An 18,712-nucleotide genomic window follows, 5' to 3' on the forward strand; every position below is an offset into this window, starting at 1 on the left:
ATTCCTCGAAGCCCACTTCCTGTCTGAAGGTTCCCAGAGCAGTTTTACAAACAGATGTGGGCAGGTGGGCTGCTCTGAAAGCCTCACACTATGGGGACCCTCAGCAGACCCTTTGAGGGTGAGGGCAAAGGCCAGGCCTCCAGGTGCAAGCTGGGAGCAGGCCCCACTGCCTCCATGGGGCCCCTGGGAGGAGCTGCCACGCCCCTCCCACACTGGGATGCTAGACAAGCTGGGAAAGTCGTGCAACCCACCTTTCAACAACTGTTCAGACACAGGAGGGGATGGTGGAGCAGCAATGTGTTTTTTTTGGGGGGGGGGCAGGCGGGGTACTGGGGATTGACTGCAGGGGTGCTTAACCACTGAGCCACATCCCCAGCCCCTATGTTGTACTTTATTTCAAGATAGGGTCTCACTGAGTTGCTTAACGCCTCACTTCTCACTGAGGCTGACTTTGAACTCACAGTCCTGCCTCAGGCTCCCAAGCCTCTAAGATTACAGGCACGCCACCGCACTCAGCTGCAGTGGGCTTTTAATTCACCCTTAAAATCTTCTGTAAAAAGTTACTATTGGGCCAGGCACAGAGGCTCACACCTGTGATCCCAGCAATATGGGAGGCTGAGACAGGAGGATCACAGTTGAGAGACTGGCCTCAGTAATTTAATGAGGCCCTATCTCAAAATAAAATATATATGAGTTTAGTGGTAGAGCACCCCTGGATTCAATCCAGGGACGGCTGGGGGAGCCCAAGAAGCACATCAGGTGTTTCCACAGTGTTTCTCACAGCTGCACATGGAGCTCTAGTGGCCTCAGTGCAGAGTGGGCCTGAATACCCAGGGCTTCGTGCCTCTCAGCTCCTCGCTCACACAGCCAGGTGGGGAGGGGCAACCTACACAAAACTTCCCAGTGAGCAGCTCCTGGAAGTGGCCCTGTCTCCACAGGGCAAGGGTGGCCATCTTCCAGTCTGCAGGGGAAAGGCACAGGGGTCCCCAGGGAAGGCCAGCTGCATCCTCCTGAGGGAGAGGAACCCGGGCCTCTGAGAAGAATCTGAACACAAGAAACTGGAACTGAAAGAAACACATGGTAAGGCCAGAACACTGTTCCCCCAGCCGTGCCCCGCAGGTGACCTTGGGGGCAAAGTGTCCCCCATGCTTGGCATTTGCTGTCCCGAGCTTGCGTCTGTGAGTGCATCCGACTATGTCTGGGGCTGCAGGCCTGCACATAGAGGGCTGGAGCCACACCACCTTCCAAAGGTCTGCCCTGGCCTCATGGGAGGGGTTTGGGCTGTAGTACCCGCTGCCCCCACTGTGGACATCCAGGGATGGAACGCCCAAGGAGTCTGCCCTTCTGACAAACGCAGCAGGATCCACTAGAGGAAGGCATTAGGATTTTCCTTTAGATGGAAAGAAGCTTCTCGTGAACACACCCTGTGAATGCCAGTGTCTGTTTCTTTAAAAGAGGAGCAGACAGGTGTAGCTGCTACTTTCACACCCAGATTCAGTAGGGAGACACCCCAGATGGCCACGGCAGACCCCAACCAAGGCCCGATGCCCACCAAAACCTGCGACAGTGGCCGACCTGGCCTCTGCAGTACAGAAAACCAGGAACCTGTAGACCTACCTTTTTGACAAGACCTGGAGACAAACAGCTGTGCCAAGAGTCGCAGGGCTGGGGAGAGACCCTGCACAGAGCGTAAGAGAGCGCTGCGGTACAGAACCTGTGAACGGAGCAGCAACAACCACGGAGGGCTCGCTACACTGACCTCAGCACCTTCTGGCCTGGGGGCCTGAGCAGTCACCCCACAAGTCCCTGTCCACGAGGCAGAGATGCACACCATGTGAAAATGGCACAGGTGCACTTCAGGTGTGCAAGGGCTGAACTGGTACCACCTGCCTCAGACCAACCAGGAGATTGGGTGTTCTGTAAGGGACACGGCCAGGAGGGAGGTGGACACCCTGGACTTGAGGGTGTGTCATCCCCATGAACAGAAGAGGAGGAGTCCTCAGAGCCAGTGAAAGGTGCGCTCAGGGCGTGTCCTGAGAGATGAGCACGCTTCTTCGCACACAGCATGGCCTCAGCTTCCGCGAAGCCAGTCACATGAGACCAGCTGTGATGATGTGCAGAGGCAACAATGAACGGGAACAGAGCCTTCCCACCCACCCCCACCCGGAGACCAGAGCACCAGGAAGGTGGGGGGCAAGAAAGGAGACGCAGCAAAGATGGCGTGGGGCCAGGCTGCAGGCGTGCGTGGGTGCCCCCACCACTCCTAACACACCCAGGAGCATCCACACCAGGAAACAGCAGCGACACCCTCCCTAGGAATTGCGCAGTAACCAGGGTATATCAGAGACGTCCACAAGGTGGAAACCGCTCCCTCTACAGGTCTGTCTTTTCTGGGGGCTAGTGATAAGGCCCCAGGCCTTGCACATGCTGGGCCAGTGGCTCTCCTTGAGCCGCACCCAAGCCCACCCAGTCCTCCAGGGCTCATTTCTTCTCCCAGGAGAGGAGAGCAGGCCCACCTCAGGCAGAAGAGCGAGGACTCCTGGGTGTGGCACGTCAGGAGGCTGTCGAGGAACCTGGGGACAGGAAGGCTGCTGGCAGGGGCAAGAGGGCCTGGCTCCACCTCCGGGAGTGCAAACCCAGGCTCACCCAGGTGGACAACCAGAGCAGCCAAGCCCAGCACATGTGAGGCACTCAAGCGTGGGCCCTGAAAAGAGGGATAAGTGGCAGAGCTGGTGACAGCCCCCAGCCAGAAGGCTCCTGTGCTTGGAGGACTAGCCAGGCTGCCCAGCCCTTGGAGCAGCCCCCCGCGTGGCCTGCATGAAGGGGGAGCCTACCTGGTGGTGGAGCAGCTGGCAGAGGCGGGTAAGGACTGCAGGGAGCAGCGTAGGTCCACACAGGGTCCTCACAAAGAGGGCTGCCCAGGGACCCTGCCTGTAGATCACAGAGGTGAGGCCCTGGCCCCTCACAGCCCCACACACCACTCCCACAGCCGATCCAGGTCATTCCTCCAGACAAGGGCCAAGGACAACAAGACTTCTACAGATCCCCACTTTTTGGAAGTCGGCCTGGACACCTGCTCCTGGAAGTTGAGCTCACTCCTGCCTGGCCTGCTATCTTGATGCCCCAGGACAGCCCAGGATCACCCAAACTCCTGAGCCCTTACCTCTCTGGAGGGGCAGAGCTGGAGGCCACCATCAGGCTCTGACAGAAAGCTGAGAGCAGGAGGTCCACCACCTGGGAGGGACATGGCCACCAACGGCTGTAGCTCCCACCACGGGCAACGGGAAGCAGCCTGTGCAAGCACTAGGGAGATGGCAGTGCAGCTGGTCCCGGGACCCCCACCCCTGCCGATTCCAGGACTCTTCCAGGACCTGGAAATCAATGCTGAGCAGCCGAAAAGGGTGAGCAGAGACTCAGGCCTGGGGCTGCAGAAGGTGTCTGCAGCCAGGGCTCACACAAACGGGCTGGCTGGCCTGGGCAGGGAGGGCCCAGGTCTTTGAAGCCTGACCCAGCTCCTGACATAACCTACACAGCCTGCACCCACCAGCTGCTCCTGCTGCTGAAGTTCTGGAGCAAGGACGTTGAGCTGAATCCTCCCTCTGCCATGGGGGCTGTCATCCTCACCATGCCCCAAGGCTGCGCTCAGTCGTTCAGAAACCACGGCCATCTGAGCAGATATAACTGCAGGTAGAGAAACCAGTCAGGGAAGACAGGAAACGGGGTAGACCTGTGCTCAGGGGCTGACATGGCCTCGCAGAAAGCTGAAAAGCCTCGGCCACCAGCTGGCCTACCCATCGTGGAGGGCCTGGTGGCTCCCACACCCCAGCCAGGCAGTGGCAAAGCTCATTCTCATTGCGGGAGGCAGTAATCAGACCACGGACACACAGGGACCTATGCCTCATGACACTGAGCACATGTGGTGTGGACATGCTGGGCCTGCTTCCATTGCTCCTTCTTCCTGGATCAGCCTTTGGCTTCTGAAACCCCAGCCCCACCCTCCCACACGGCACTGGACACCCCGGGGCGAGACGAAGGCCGACCACCCCACTCAAGCATGCAAACCTGTGGCTCAGGAAGCAGCTGAGCTGACCTTTTCAGGTTCTGGCTTAAGAGCAGAACTCTTCACAGTGCCCTCCAAGGGCCAGGTCCTGGCCAGGCCTGGCAGCACAGGTCTGTGGTGCGACCACTGGGGAGACTGAGGCAGGGGCATCACCAGAGCCCGGGTGTTTGAGTCTAGCAAGCCCAGCCTCAAAAAACACCACAAGAGCACCCCAGGACCACGTGAGCACGGCTCTGAAAGGCTGTGTCTCCAGCCTGCGCAGGCGGCCTCAGGGAGGGGCTGCACCCCAGAGCTGCAGTGCTACGGGGCTGTTTGTGTGACCACTGAAACTGGTTACTCTGTGTGACGCTGGGCGTGGTTTGTTCCCAGGGTGGTGGCACTGGTGGGTGGTGGTGGGTCCCTGGGGCATCACCTCACAAGGCCTGCTGTGGTTCTCCAGGACACCACTGGGCCTCCCAGGAGGCTGAGAGACTGTCACAAAAGCACAGGCCTGATCGTCCTGGTCTCTCTGGCCTCCTGCTTGCCTGTGCCCTTCTGCACATACAGTCAAGCCTTGGACTGCCAGCCTCCAGAACTGTGAACTAAATATATCTTCTTTCTTTTTTTTTTTTTTTTTTAAAGTGAGAGAGGAATTCTTTTTTTTTAAGAGAGAGAGAGAGAGAAGACAGAGAATTTTTTAATATTTATTTTCTAGTTCTCGGCGGACACAACATCTTTGTTGGTATGTGGTGCTAAGGATTGAACCCGGGCCGCACGCATGCCAGGCGAGCGCGCTACCGCTTGAGCCACATCCCCAGCCCTATATCTTATTTCATTAAAGATTACCCAGCGTTGGGTATTTTGTTATAGCAACAGTAAGCGGCAATACGCTCAGGAAACATGTGGCTTACTTATTTCAGATTCTGCATCCTAGTAAGAATCTGAACGTCCTGCAGTCAGTTTTCACTGCCACAGACTGCTGGGTTGCACCAAGTGCTAAGGGGCTATGCATGCTCTCACTCCATGCATGAAGCCTTCACCCCCACTCAGTGTTTCAGAGACAGAGTAGAGGCCCAGTGTACTTCACATTAACGCAGACAGCCAAGATAATGGAGAAACAGCCTCCTACGAGCTCTGCTCAGCTTTCTTCCTCCATTGCCCATCCCACTGGCTGCCAAATAGCACAGAGTTCATCTTTGCCCAGGGTCTAGGCAGCTGCAGTGAGACCAGAGGAAAGACACAGCCTCCACTGCCATGGCTCCAAGCCCACACTGCACACTCACGCAGAACACACACACTCTGTCAGACACCCCGTCCTCACCGTCAGCCTGGGTGGGGTCTGCCATCAAGGCTCTGAGTTCTCTCAGCGCAACCCTGAGTGGTCCCAGGGGCTCCTCGGCATGGGTGGGTTCTGCCCTCATTCCCAAGGCTGCACCTGAGGGAGGGGAGGCAGAGGGGAAACTCAGGTTCCTGCAGATGCCAGGCCTAGGTGTCAAGGACAGACAATGGATCCTCTCTCTGACACTGTGTACAGCGTGTCACATCAAAATGCTTATAAACAAAGTGAAGAAAAGCAGTTTTGCAGACCACAGCCATGAGTGTGAAAAGCACAGATGTGATGGAAACAGCTGCACAGATGGGGGTCAGGGGCAAGTGGGCATCCCAGCTGGACGACTGAGGGAGGCAGCCACACATCCACATCCCCATAGCAGGCCTGGGACAGAGCTGGCGACCGTAACCAGCTCAGCCTGCGGCTACATCTACTCAGGAGACACGTTGGCAAAAGATCCTGGTTTAAACTCTCACATCGTTTTGGCTAGAAAAGGAGAGGCGTGCCTTAGAGCAAAGCAAGCTTACATGTGGCTTGGCTGCAGAGGCACACACTCACCAGTGCACGCTGTGCCTGTGGGTCTCGCCCAGCAGGAACTGACAGCCATGGCTCTGCTCGAGAACTCCACCACACACCAGGAAAGCACCTGGGGACCCAGGAGTTGAGGGCAGGGTCGCAGGCCTGTGACCCAGTGACTCAGCATGGGTCATGAATCTGAGTCTCAAAACAAAACTTAAAAAGGTCTGGGTCGGCCGGGCACAGTGGCACACACATGTAATCCCGGAGGCTTGGGAGGCTGAGGCAGGAGGGTAGCAAGTTTAAAGCCAGCCTCAGCAACTTACCAAGACCCTGACTCAAAATAAAACAAAATGGTTTGGGGATGTGACTCAGTGGTTAAGCACTCCCTGGGTTCAATCCTGGGTATCAAAAAAATTTCTGGGAAGTACAGCTCGGTGGTAGAGCACTTGCCTAGAAGCATGAGGGTTAGGGCTTGGTCCCCTAAAGTAGGAAGGTGTGAAGGAGGGCAACTCTCTGAAGAGAAGCCCTCACCATGTGGCTAAGGCGTCAGACCTCCCAGCTGTCCCCAACACAGCACTGGTCCCTGCCAGAGCTTCATACTCTGCCCATTTGAGTCTCCTGGGTCTCCACAACCGTGGGCCTATGGAAGGAGGGTTGGAAATAGAGCTGGAGAGAGGACTCTGTCGAACAGAACAGGCTTGTTCAGCCTGCATGGACCTACAGATGTCAAGGGACATAAAAAAGGAATAAACACAAAGATGGACACAGTACGCCTGCAGTGCTAGTGATTTAGAGGCTGAAACAGGAGGATCAACAAGTTGGAGGCAGCTTAGTGAGACCCTGTCTCAAAGCAGAAAATAAAAAGGGATGGTGCAGCTCAGTGGCAGTGTATTGCTAGGATTAACCTCAGCACCAGGAAGAGAACCCAAAACCAAAACCCACAAACTCTCTGCTTCAATGACGAGGTGCTGGTCCTTGTGACAAAATGACAGGGCAAAGCACCAGGTTGCTCTGGACAGGGCCCTTCCCTGCTGCTGCAAGAGCTGGCAGAAAGGACCCGGGTGTGCATGTGCAGACGTGTGCGACAGCGACCTGCAGGGCTGTGGAGCTCCGCCTCGCGCTCCATGCTCATAGAGCAAGTGGGGCCTCCACCACCAGCCGTTCCCTATGCGCTTCACGGGGCCATCTAAGGCACCAGAGTAGCCACACATCATGGCACCTGCTGTGCCTGCAGGAGTCAGCACAGGCACCTGGCAGGCACAGGGGCTTCCGCCCCAAACACCCCTTATAAGAGCCAGGTTAAGGCAACCTATGGAACCCCCATCTCATTCGGTGTCACTATAAACAGCCCTGGCGGTCACTGATGCAGCCTTGGGGGCAGGGGCTCTGAGCCAGGGAAATGGGAAGCATCAGCCCCAGCAAGGGCAAGACTACCTTCTGGAGGCTTCTCAGCAGTGGAGCAGGCTTGGCAGTAGGCAGCATACAGAGACTGGGGGATTTTGTCTGCTCTGGATCAGAAGACAACAATATTCAAGTCAATCATGACAATTTAATTCCCTGGTTTCTGAGTCCTAAACTGTTTTGCAAAGTAAAAAACATTAAATTTAAATAAATGATACCTCACTGTGTATAGTACTATCCTGGTTTTTGTTTGTTACCAGGGATGGAACCCAGAGGCACCTAACCACTGAGCCACATCCCAGCCCTTTTTATTTTGAGACAGAATCTCACCGAGTTGCTTAGGGTCTTGCTAAGTTGCTGAGCCTGGCCTTGAACTTATGATTCTCCCGCCTTAGCCTCCCAAGTCGCTGGGATCACAGGTGTGTGCCACTGCACCAGGTTCCATAATGGTTTAAGAAAAAAACACACATCGGCTTTGCATGGTACTTCCTCCACAACACACCAAGCGTGATTATGAATAGCCATCACTACTGAGAAGACCCGGAAGACCCAAGTGACACTGTCACACCCAGGCAGAACTCGCCGACAGTCTGTGTGACCCATCTCCAGGCTGCCTCCTGGGACTCTGCTCTGCCGCTCTGGGCTTTAATCTGGAGCCCAGCTAGGCCCTCATGCTCATTTCTTGCCAGTCTCTCTGCAGGTGCCAGGCGCAGACCAACCCATTGGGCATCTGTGCTGATCCCTCCCAGGGCCTGCAGCAAGCACTTTCGATGCTGTCCCTAGGGCTGGCAGAATGCACTACAGGCCTCTGCATCAGATGTAACAAGTAGTCCCCATCCTGGAAGGAGGCTTGGTGACCTATCTGTGGCGACGCAATTGTCCTCCATGTCCTGTGCCATGGCCTACTGCCCTGTGTCCAGGCAGCACCAGCCCCTGCTGGCTCCCCACACCACTGTCTGCACAACGCTCGGTCAATGAATTTGAAACCTAGATGACACAGGTTTTCTAGAAACCTACAAAAGACTCGAGAGGAATAAAAAAAAAAAAAAAACAAACAAACCTGGCTAACGTAATAGCTATTCACCACAGACGTCATCAAGACCAGACAGCTATGCAGCCAAGCTTGGCCCAAGCTGCAGCCATAGGAATCTCAGTTGCACACATTGCTCAGGGCACAGAAGAAAACCACCCATCCATCTTGTAAAGCACGAAAACGTCACTGCCTAGGCAGCCAAGGTACACGAAGAGGATCAGGCTCAGGCTTTGTGAAACTTGCCCCGACCATCACCATATCACATCCAGCAGTTCCTAACAAAACCTCATCCCAGCAGGGACATCCCAGGAAGGCAAGGACAGTTCAACAGCAGAAAAAACCTACCTCAGGCATTACCACAGGACCAGAAGAGGAGCGTGATTGTCCTGAGAACTCAACCCCTCAGGAAGTCCTGAGTGGGCCAGCGAGAGGGGCCTCCTCCACACAGAGACACACCCAGAGCAGTCACCACGAGCACCTGATCCAGGGTGACTCTCAGCAGCATTCCCACTGCAGTGAGGATCAGCAGGGGATGCCAGCTCCAGACTGCTGTCGTTCTAGGTTAAACCAAAACTCCTTCCTAACACAGCATGACAGAAGGCAAGAGGCCAGCGGCTAACAACCAGAATAGATGCTAGACACCAGGATACCCAAACCTCAGCCATACCCGAAGAAAGAATTCAAGAGAACATGCTGTTTGCCGTAGCAATGAAATCTAGGTACTCAGTAGTCATCTACAAAAGACGCACAAAAAGACACACTGGAGAACGGAAAACTCACTGTCACTGCGCTAGAAGCTCCCAGTGTTCCCGGACACACCCTGAGGATGTTCACTGAAGTTGTGCTTCAAGAGTCCAGCCTGCAGGCATGGACAGCTGTTGGTCGTTCAGTCTGTGAGACCTGATGAGTGGTGTGTCCTGAGAGGGTGCTCAGGCAGAGAGGGAACGCCACACAGCAGCTAGAACAGAGCCAGAGTACGATGGGCCACCAAGTGAAGCTCTGGCTGTGTTGGTCGCAGCTGAAGACGAAAAACTGATGTGTGAGCCAGGAGCAATGGAGCATACCTGTAACCCCAGCAGCTCGGGAGGCTGAGGCAGGAGGACTGTGAGTTCAAAGCCAACCTCAGCAACAGCAAGCCACTAAGCAAATCAGCGAGACCATAAATAAAATACAAAATAGGGCTGGGGATGTGGCTCAGTGGTTGAGGGCCCCTGGATTCTAACCGCAATCCCCCCCCACCAAAAAAAAAAAAAAAAACACAAGATGCCAACTTGAACCCACTGGAAATACTCCTACGGAAAAATGAAAACAATGCTGGTGAGGGTGTGGAAACACCCAAGGGCTTTGGCCTAGCAGAAGGAATCTATTTTAAAAGGCAAAGATAGCAAAATATGGGTGGAGGTTCATGGTGGTACTTCAAATGTGTTTTAAATTGCTGTATGTGCAGTTCTATGTATCAGAAATACTTTATTTATATCACAAATAAATAAAAACAAGGATACTAGAGGTTTTTCCTGCCAGCCCCCATGGGCCCTGGAAACAGCAGGCACTTTCTACCTCCCTCAGGAAGAAGGGCCTTGCAGGCACCCACCCTCCCCCACCAGTGGAGGCCACCTGTGGGCGCGCTATCCAAGACCCCAGGATCCTGGTGAATCTTGAGGGCCACCCTAGTCCTTCCACCTGAGGCTTCTTCAGGCTCTTTCTTTCCTTCTGTCCCTAAATCCTCTTACCACAATTATGAACTGGAACGTCAAAACTAACCCAGTCTCCCAAAGTTTCACTCAAGAATGATACTAAGCGGTGATATTGAGAATTGAGCAAATTTTGTTTTAAAAAAATCATAACCAACTACTTTTGGAGCCAACATTTTACAATAAACACAGGTGAAAGACATTTCTCTAAAAGAGAATCACACTTCGTGCATCATCAAAGCCCTTCTGGAAAAGCTCCCACGTACCTCTTCAGGGCTTCTATGAGAGCCTCTCGGGAATCCGGGGCTGACGGGAGCTGTGGAAAGAACCAGAGCCCAGTGAGGAGTGTCTCGATTCCAGAGATGGCCACACGCCTGGACACGTTGTACTCACCACTCGAGGTGTGAGCAGGGCAGGCAGGAAGTGGGACAGGTAGTAGGACCTCCTGAATATGCTGCAGCACAGAGAAGCAGACAGCACCAGTCAGCCCAGGTGCTCTGCACAGGCTGCTGCCTACCGTCTGCCGCTCTCTCTCCAGGATGCCGGGATGAGTCTTGCAGAGGGCATCCAGGGAGTCTGGGACACGACCGCCTGCCCAGGAGTAGGCAGGGGCAGCGGGGACCATTCTCCTTGGATCTGCGCTCATTCCCAGGAGCTACAGTCAGTCTTGCCTGCACTGGTAGCAACCACAATTCTGGATGTTTTAGGACCACACTGAATCCAATCAAGTTTGCTGTGCAGTTCCCTGGACTGACTCCATTTTGGTCCCTAAGCAAGCATTGATTAGAAAACCATCGTCGGGTGAGGCATCGTGGCGAGCACTGATGATCTCAGAGACTCCCGAGGCTGAGGCAAGAGGATTGCAAGTTCAAGACCAGCCTTAGCAACTTAGTGAGACAACTCCAGTCTCAAAATCAAAAGGGCTGGGGATGTAGCTCAGCACTTAGGCATCCCTGGGTTTAATCCAGCACCAAAAATACAAAAACCCACCACTGCTACACTGGCCTGTGGTCTTCCCTCCCACATGACTCCAGGGCACCCACTGGCTGTTTCTGGGAGGAAGAGCACCCTGTAACTTGCAGCAGGACACAGCTCTTGACCCTGCTACCACCGTGCCCAGCAGCCCCCTACCTGGCCTCCATGACCGGGACTGGGATCTTCCCTGTGTGCTCAAACACTAGGAGGGCCTTCTCCACGTCTTGAGCTGCCTGGCTGTGGGGCTGGTTCTGCACAGGGAGGAGAAAAAGGGAGGTAAGGAAGCAGAGGCCAACCCGTAAGCCCCACCTTCTTGGACCTGCATGTGGGGGAGGGCTGCAAGAGCCACTGTGGAGCCACCTTAAGTGGCATGCCTGCTGTTCCACTTTAGTTTGCATGGGGGACAATGTGACAGAGCGGGCTAACATTGGCGCTGCCAGGATTCTCTGCAGTCGGGAGGTAAAAGCTTAGGGCTGGGAAGTAGCTCAGCTGAGCACATGCTCAGCATGTTTTAGGCCCTTCGTTTATGCAAAAACTACATAAATGAAGGTGAAGGTTGAGGAGGGTACTACCCAGCAAGTGGAACTGGGACACGCACATGGATCCTCCAAATGCATGCAGAGAGGTAAAGGGGACCTGGAATGTGCACATAGACCCTCCAGATACATGCAAACAGGGAAAGAGGCCACACTGGCTGTCTTCTGCCCTCAAAAGCACTAACCCAGCAGCCTGGGCCCTTGGGGACAGCTCAGCCCTCTAGAGAAGCCAGAGCGCCTGGATTGAGTGGGATGCTGTCTGCTGCCCGCTCTAGGATGTCAGGGGCTGCCCTCAAGGGGATTCCTAGGTGGGAACAAGTGGAGACTTAACTTTTGAAATTTAGAATTATGAAAAGTCAGTCATGAGTAACTTATAAATAGCACCAAATCTCCAAGGACACCGCCTGGCAGTGGTTCACCGAGCACTTCAGTGGCCTCTGTACCTATTCTTCAGCAACTCACAGCAGCAGAGTCTTAAAAGACGGAGAAGCTGTTTCTACAGCAACACATGCGTCACGTGGCCAGCTGACATCTGGTCCATAACAACCACTGGCACTTCTCTTTAATTCCTAGACAAATGCAGCCAACCACCTCTCACCTCTCCACTCCAGCCCACAAATGCCGAGAAGCCCTGGTACGGAGAGCCACCATGAATTACTTGATGGTCTTCTCTTTGTATGGAAGCCAGGGAGACCTAGGTTTGGCATTGCAAGCTATTCTATGGCTCTTCCCATTCAATGGACTGCCCAATGCACGTGACCTCTATCTCTGCTCTACTAAGGAAGAGCCCTCTCATAGTCTCCGGAGTTGGGCGTAACTCGTTGGAAACTGGACAGCCCACCTCCCACCTTATTTGGAAAAGAACATTCCCTGGAAAACCTTTGATGTTCCCTGATAATAAATAAAGCCAGCGTGGGCTCCACCTTGCCCTTGGTTTCTTTTTAGTGTGAAAGCTCAGTCCCTAAGATCGGCTACCCCCTCCCGCCCCTGCTTTTAAAAATCACTTTCTGTGCCCTGTGGTTTTTTCCTCATTTTCTCTTTCTTGGCTTTTTTATTCTGCAGCCAGCCCATTCCACCAAGAGGAACTCATTTCCATCGCCTACTCGGGGTGTAGGCGAGACCCTGGCAGCAAGCCACCCCAAATGAGGCACCTGTGGGCCACTACTGACCAGACGCCCTCAGGGAACTGCCGCGAGCCAGGCGCAGGACAGAGAGAGCCCAGGAGCTGGAGCTTGAGGCCCAGGAATGAGGGTTGGACCCCAGACCCACAGAGCAGCCCAAGGTGACCCACCTCTGTGACATCCTCACTTGAGGACAAATGCTCGTAGAGCCCCATATTCTCCAGAGAAACCTTCAGAAAAGAAAAACAAGAACATGAAAACAAAGATGGCTTCAGTGGTGCTGGCAGGGCCAGCGCACGCAGACTTGCCTTGAGGTCAGCCAGCCGTGTCTTGGCCAGGGCAACGTAGTCAGTGAGGAGGGTGCGGTACTTCCCGGGCACCAGGGGCGGGTAGAGAACATGCACCTGAGAGGACACATGGCAACATCAGTCCCAGGGCACCAGGCACTGCCACACCAAGACGGCCACGGCTGCCGGACACATGCTGGGCAGTGGAGGGCCACCCCCAGGCAGAACGCAGAGAAGAAACTCTGACGCCAGGGCCAGGCGTGGAAGGGACACCAGGGCCAGGCAGCCAGAGGCTCCAGGTACAGCGGCACCTGCAGCTGCACAGACCCACCAACATCCCGGTCAACCAGAGGACAGCAGGTCCACACCAATGCCACATCTGCGACACTACCAGAATGATGGATCCGTGGCAGGCAGTGTGCTGTGAAAAGGGCGCCCACCGCCCCACACTGAGCTTGTGTCCAGGGGGAAATGACAATGGAACAGGAGCCCAGAAAGACACGGCCTGCAAGGACTAACCCAGGCTCTGGCCAGCAGCTGGAGCTGCACCAGAGGCAAAAAAGGCAGAGAAGCTACCAAAGAGACCCAGGAGAGAGCAGGTGGCTGAATGAGGGAGAGGCTCTGCACAGGCCAGGGCGCAGGAGAAGGCCTTGGGGACCGCATGCCTCGCCCCTCAGAGGTGGGGGCTGGGGTGCACAGGGGGCTCAGATTGACTGCTCCTCCTCCCTCAGCACAACAGCACCCAGAAGCAGCCCAGAGCTGGGAGTGGGCAGGCGCGGCAGGATCTAGCCCCTGGCTGTGGGGGCACAGCCCCTCTGGAATGTAGTGGGGACTCCCAAGTAGAGGCTGAGATGTCAGTATCCACAACAGCATGATTCTCAGCAGCCAAGCTATGGAACCAGAACAGGTGCCCGTAAACAGAGGAACAGATCGAGAAAATGTGCACGTGTACAAAGCGGAGTTCTACCCAGCCATAATGAGAGTAAAATCACAGCATCTGCAGGTAAATGGATAGAAATTGAGAACATCATGCTAGGTAAGCCGGACTCAGAAAGTCAAGGATCAAATGTTTTCTCTCCCATGAGGAAGATAAAGGAAAGTAAGGGAAAGTTGGGGAGGGGACCGGATTTCATGAAGACACAGAAACACAGGGAAGATCAGTGGGTAGGAGGAGGACCAGAGGGAGAAGGAATGGGAAAAGGAGAAAAATGTGGAGTGAACCTAACATAATCATGTCTCGTACATGCACATGAACTTACGTACTGTAGCAAGTACCAATCAAACATCAACAACAGGGAAAGGAAGACCAGAAGACAGAGGAGGGAGACGGGGGGGGGGGGGGGGGGGGGGGGGGGGACCAGGAGGGCCGACATCAAACTCCCTGAATGTACAGTTCTGCCCAAGCTACCCGCATACCACATGTGATCACAATACGCTAACAAAACCCAGGCTACACTGGGGCAGTTAGCTGATGAACCAAACGTCTCTAACTTCCTTCCCCAGCCTCTCTATGGTAGAGGTCCCAGGTGGACGCCCACACCCAGCCTGGGGCTTGTCATGAAACTAAAATGGACTTGTTACGAAAACTCAAACTCCAGTAAACTCGCGAGAGGTCTGTTACCTACTCTCTACTCCTAGGAGTGATGACCCTAGGCAGTTCAGGCTATATCCTTCCAGATTCTTCTCCTTAAACGCATTAAAAAATATACCATTTTTAAAAGAAAATGAGATCTGTCTCTACTGGCTACACCACCTCTTGTCTTGCCCACATCTTCCCAGGCCTCCACCCTCCCACGCCCCGCACAAGTGAGGGCAGAGAGCTCCAGGGACCACTGCTGCAGGCGGCTCCTCACCTGCATGTACCGGGGGGCTTCCCAGGGCACGAGGCTGGACAGGAACTTGAAAAGGAAGACCAAAGCCTTCTTGCTGCAGCTGTGGTAGCCCCGTGCACTCCCAAACGAGGCCTGGAGAGAGAAGGCAGAAGTGCTGCTCAGTGAGGTACCTGCCCACAGGCTGTGCATGCCCTGCCTCGGTCTGGCCCACAAGCAGAAGCTGCTGCTGGAAGAGAGACACGAGAAGCAATTCAGGTCCACACACTTAAGACAGGTCACAGCCGTGCCCTGGCTGAGAAGGAGGCTGAACGTTTACTCAAAGAAAAGTCAAAAAACCATTCTGAGCAGCGGGTTACCTACCGGAGGATGCCACAACAGGACCAGGGACCAAAGCGGGAGGGGTTGGGGGAAGGAGGCTTTGGGTCAGCAGTGGCTCTGAGCACACAGTGTGTACCTGCAAAGAGCAAGCCTAGGACAGGACTGGGCAGTGCCCCCACAGACCAGAACCTGCCCTGTGCTGACTACGGGGCACAGAGCACCAGCTCCTGCCAACCCCAGAGCTACTGCTCCAGGCATCACGAGGACCCAGCTGCAGCGAGAACAGGGGCCACACTGGGTCAAGAGCAGCCTCCTGTGTACCTTCCCCACTGCCCTGCACAGAAGAGCTGGGTGTGCTCTCGACCAGCACTTCCAAAGCCCTCCACTGGCATGTCTGACAACAGCAGGTGTGGGAACTGCAGGACAAATCACAGAGCAGGTGGACTAACGGAGGGACGCAGAGCAAGGACACAGGCCTCCGAGGACAAAGCCTGCACCTCAGACCTCCAGGGAAACCACAGGCACAGGTGTCCTGCTGAGGTTGCCCAGCACTTGCTTTCACTCCCACCTACTGGGTTTACTGACTCTCCACAAGAGAGAAGGAGCACTGCGCACAGTGGCGCACGCCTGTAATCCCAGTGGCTCGGAGGCGGAGGCAGGAGGATCTCGAGTTCAAAGCCAGCCTCAGCAATAGCGAGGCACTAAGCAGCTCAGTGAGACCTTATCTCTAAATAAAATTCAAAATAGGGCTGGAGATGTGGCTCAGTGGTCGAGTGGCCCTGAGTTCCATCCCTGGTATCCTCCCCCCACCGAAAAAAAAAAAAAAAAAAAAAAAAAGAGGGAAAAAGCCTTTGTCCAGCAGTTGAAGGAGGACACAGAATAAAACTTGGAGACACACAAGGAAGCCTGTCGGGGACATCGCTGCCACAAAGCCATCCTGAAGCTCTTTTCTCATGAGAGAGCAGCACTTGGGACCCCAATGGTACCTCCACTAGCCAGCCAGGAGGACGGCACTCAACTTCCCAGGAAACTCACCTTGAACCAGTCTGCGTAGGATGGGAATACAGAGGGGCCCTCCTGGGCAGCCTGGCGCACAATCAGGAAGGCAGTGACCATGCTGTCCAGATGGTAGCTCTCGAAGGCATGGGCCATCAAACGGGCCACCCAATCTGTCAGACAGTGACACTGTCAGCAGGCAGATTAGGCCATCCTGGCTGGGATGTGCCCTCCCAAACACCAGGTTCCCAAGGACTGAGCCACAACTGCAGCACAGACCACTGGACAGAGGAAGCAGCACCACTCCTTCACTCCTCGGCCACAGGCAATCTGGACCTTCCCAGCAACAGGGCTCACAGCTGGGCAACAGGAAGGGCTTCGGGCGGATTCGACCCCCAGCAGGTTCTGCTGCCACCACTGTGCACCCACTCGCTCACACCCTGCAGCCGAGTGCACACCTTGCACCAGCTGCAGTGCCTCTGGGAAGCAGACGACCAGTGTGGACACACAGGACAGCACGCGCTGCCAGTTGACCTCACGCGTCTCCAGAACCTCCTGCAAACGGCCGACCGACTCCTCTGGACTCAGCATCACCAGGAGCTGAAATCAAAGTCCCAGCTCCCTCAACACCACGGCAAACCCATCGCACCGGCACTGGTCCTTCTCCCTGCAGAGTGGGGGGTCCACCAGAAGGGCGGATCCAGCAGGGATCAAGGAGTGCTCAGAGTGAAAAGTGGCATCACCTCTCACAGTGGCCAGCACTGGCTGGAGAAACACTTGTCTCAGAAGGGGTGGTCGGTGTCCATGAGGGAGTGACCAGGATACCGAGCCGAAGCCAGAGCCAGCCTCAGATCGGGCCCCCGCCCCACCCCGGGTGCAGTGCAGGCACAGGACAGCCAGCAGACACTCACCCTGCGGTACAGCGTGGTGAGCAGAGGGTGGGTCCTGACGAAGCTCCACTCTCGCTGCCTCTGAATTGCATCAGACGCTCCAGGAGGGAAACAGACATGAGCTTCAAGTTGGCATTTATCAAACAGTTTTAAAGCTTCCACATGGAGGGGCTGGGGTTGTGGCTCAGTAATAGAGCATTTGCCTCGAATGTGCGAGGCCCTGGGTTTGATCCTCAGCACCACATACAAATAAACAAACAAAACAAAGGTATTGTGTCCAACTACAACCAAAAAAAAAATTTTAAAAAGCTTCCACATGGAAAGAGAGTTGGGTTTCAGTTTGTGCATTTAACTCCAGTGAAGTGCCCATCTCCCTTGGGACCTGGGGGTACTGGCTCCAGGACTCAGGCTCTGCACAAGTCCTTACGTACAACGGCAAGTCTGCTCAGAGCCCACCCTCTCTCTCCAGGTCCTTCACCTCTCCAGCAGCATTGCAGATATTTCCATTTTGGTAGCAAGACAAGTGATAATTCTTCTGTTTTCTCTTAATTTCTCGTAAGAAAACTCAGAATCATCTTATTTTTAGGTAATGCGGGAGATGAAACCCATAGTCTCACACATTCCAGGCAAGTGCTCTACCCTAAGGGCATACCTCTAGCCCAGGAGATCACTTTGAAATGAAAGGACATTTGGTAACAGAGAGCTGTGAAAAACCTGGGGCTACTCAGAGCATTAAGCTGCACCCTCAGGTCTCAGGGCCCAAGTTCCTGTAGAGGACAGAGCCATGAATCCATAAGGGCCCAGGGAGCTGCCCCAGAGTGCACAGGGGCCAAGGTGCTGGGCCTACCTTTCAGTACAGGGCTGTGAGTGAGAACCTGGGTCAGGGTGTGGCTGAGGAACCTCTTCAGCGCATCCGCAGAAACCCCACCACACGGGAGAGCCTGGAACACGCCAAGCCTGAGCACAGCAGAGGGAGACTCAGGAGGGAAGGCCGCCCCTTCAGGCCCAGTCCTCGCACTGTGGGTCTCGCAGGCATTCCTTTCTTTATCCTTAAAAGCGCTTTCTTGGTCAGGCCATGAAGCTGCAGGGGTTTTTGTTTTTTCTTTCTTCTTTTGATACAAGGAATAGAAACCAGGGGTGCTCTACCACTGACTACACCCCCCAGTCCTTTTTATTTTTTTATTTTATGACAGGATCTAAGTTGCCCAGGTTGGTCTTGAACTTGCATCCTCCTGCCTCAACCTCCTCAGTCCCTACAATCACAGGTGTGGCCACTGCACCTGGCCAGCTCTAGGCTTTGAGTGGAATCCAAGGAAAATGGTCTTATCAAGACAGAAATGAAGCAGTAAGGAGCTGAGAGTGCAGAGGCAGGCTGGAGGCGAGAAGCAGATGAGGAGGATGGGCCATAACTGAGCAGCAATGGGCAGCCAGGAGGCCTCAGCCACCGGGAGCAGACCAGGGCATAGCACCCGGCATGTGCGGTGGCTGTGGCAGCTGTGCTCTTGTTAAAGCCAACGACTCCAAGAGAGCAGGGAAGGAGCATGGGGCAGATGACCCTAGGCTGGGGTCCGCCTGCCACTGTGCAAGACTCCCCAACACAGGTAAGGCACCCACAGCCATGGCAGCGAGGGGGCAAGAACCAAGGGGCCAGCAGTTAAGTCCTACCCCTGCCAGCCTTCTCCACAGAGCACGCTGCAGCCGGGCCAGCGGGAGCCTGGCCATTCCCATGAGAGAATGTCTGAAC

General features: G+C 54.9%; 2 protein-coding genes across 2 annotated transcripts in view; one reads left to right on the plus strand and one right to left on the minus strand.

The window, feature by feature from the left end:
- The window catches only part of ZNF276 (zinc finger protein 276), a 38,448-nt gene extending 25,644 nt beyond the window's left edge, over positions 1 to 12,804 (plus strand). The window contains exon 11 of the mRNA XM_081273401.1: positions 12,587 to 12,804. Coding sequence (XP_081129527.1) covers positions 12,587 to 12,638 — 52 coding nt within the window. The 3' untranslated portion in view covers positions 12,639 to 12,804. The remainder of the gene's footprint in view (positions 1 to 12,586) is intronic.
- Positions 1 to 18,712, minus strand: part of FANCA (FA complementation group A) — a 38,401-nt gene that overhangs the window by 11,986 nt on the left and 7,703 nt on the right. The window contains exons 9-26 of the mRNA XM_081273396.1: positions 17,816 to 17,925; positions 16,990 to 17,066; positions 16,537 to 16,678; positions 16,118 to 16,251; positions 14,786 to 14,896; positions 12,954 to 13,049; positions 12,816 to 12,875; positions 11,145 to 11,239; positions 10,407 to 10,467; positions 10,280 to 10,329; positions 7,323 to 7,396; positions 5,361 to 5,474; positions 3,545 to 3,681; positions 3,164 to 3,234; positions 2,835 to 2,931; positions 2,517 to 2,704; positions 1,618 to 1,714; positions 891 to 1,064 (exon numbers count right to left, since the gene is read on the minus strand). Coding sequence (XP_081129522.1) covers positions 891 to 1,064; positions 1,618 to 1,714; positions 2,517 to 2,704; positions 2,835 to 2,931; positions 3,164 to 3,234; positions 3,545 to 3,681; positions 5,361 to 5,474; positions 7,323 to 7,396; positions 10,280 to 10,329; positions 10,407 to 10,467; positions 11,145 to 11,239; positions 12,816 to 12,875; positions 12,954 to 13,049; positions 14,786 to 14,896; positions 16,118 to 16,251; positions 16,537 to 16,678; positions 16,990 to 17,066; positions 17,816 to 17,925 — 1,888 coding nt within the window. The remainder of the gene's footprint in view (positions 1 to 890; positions 1,065 to 1,617; positions 1,715 to 2,516; positions 2,705 to 2,834; positions 2,932 to 3,163; positions 3,235 to 3,544; positions 3,682 to 5,360; positions 5,475 to 7,322; positions 7,397 to 10,279; positions 10,330 to 10,406; positions 10,468 to 11,144; positions 11,240 to 12,815; positions 12,876 to 12,953; positions 13,050 to 14,785; positions 14,897 to 16,117; positions 16,252 to 16,536; positions 16,679 to 16,989; positions 17,067 to 17,815; positions 17,926 to 18,712) is intronic.

Source organism: Spermophilus citellus (genome assembly GCF_964194105.1).
Source record: "Spermophilus citellus genome assembly, chromosome: 18".
Taxonomy (NCBI): domain Eukaryota; kingdom Metazoa; phylum Chordata; class Mammalia; order Rodentia; family Sciuridae; genus Spermophilus; species Spermophilus citellus.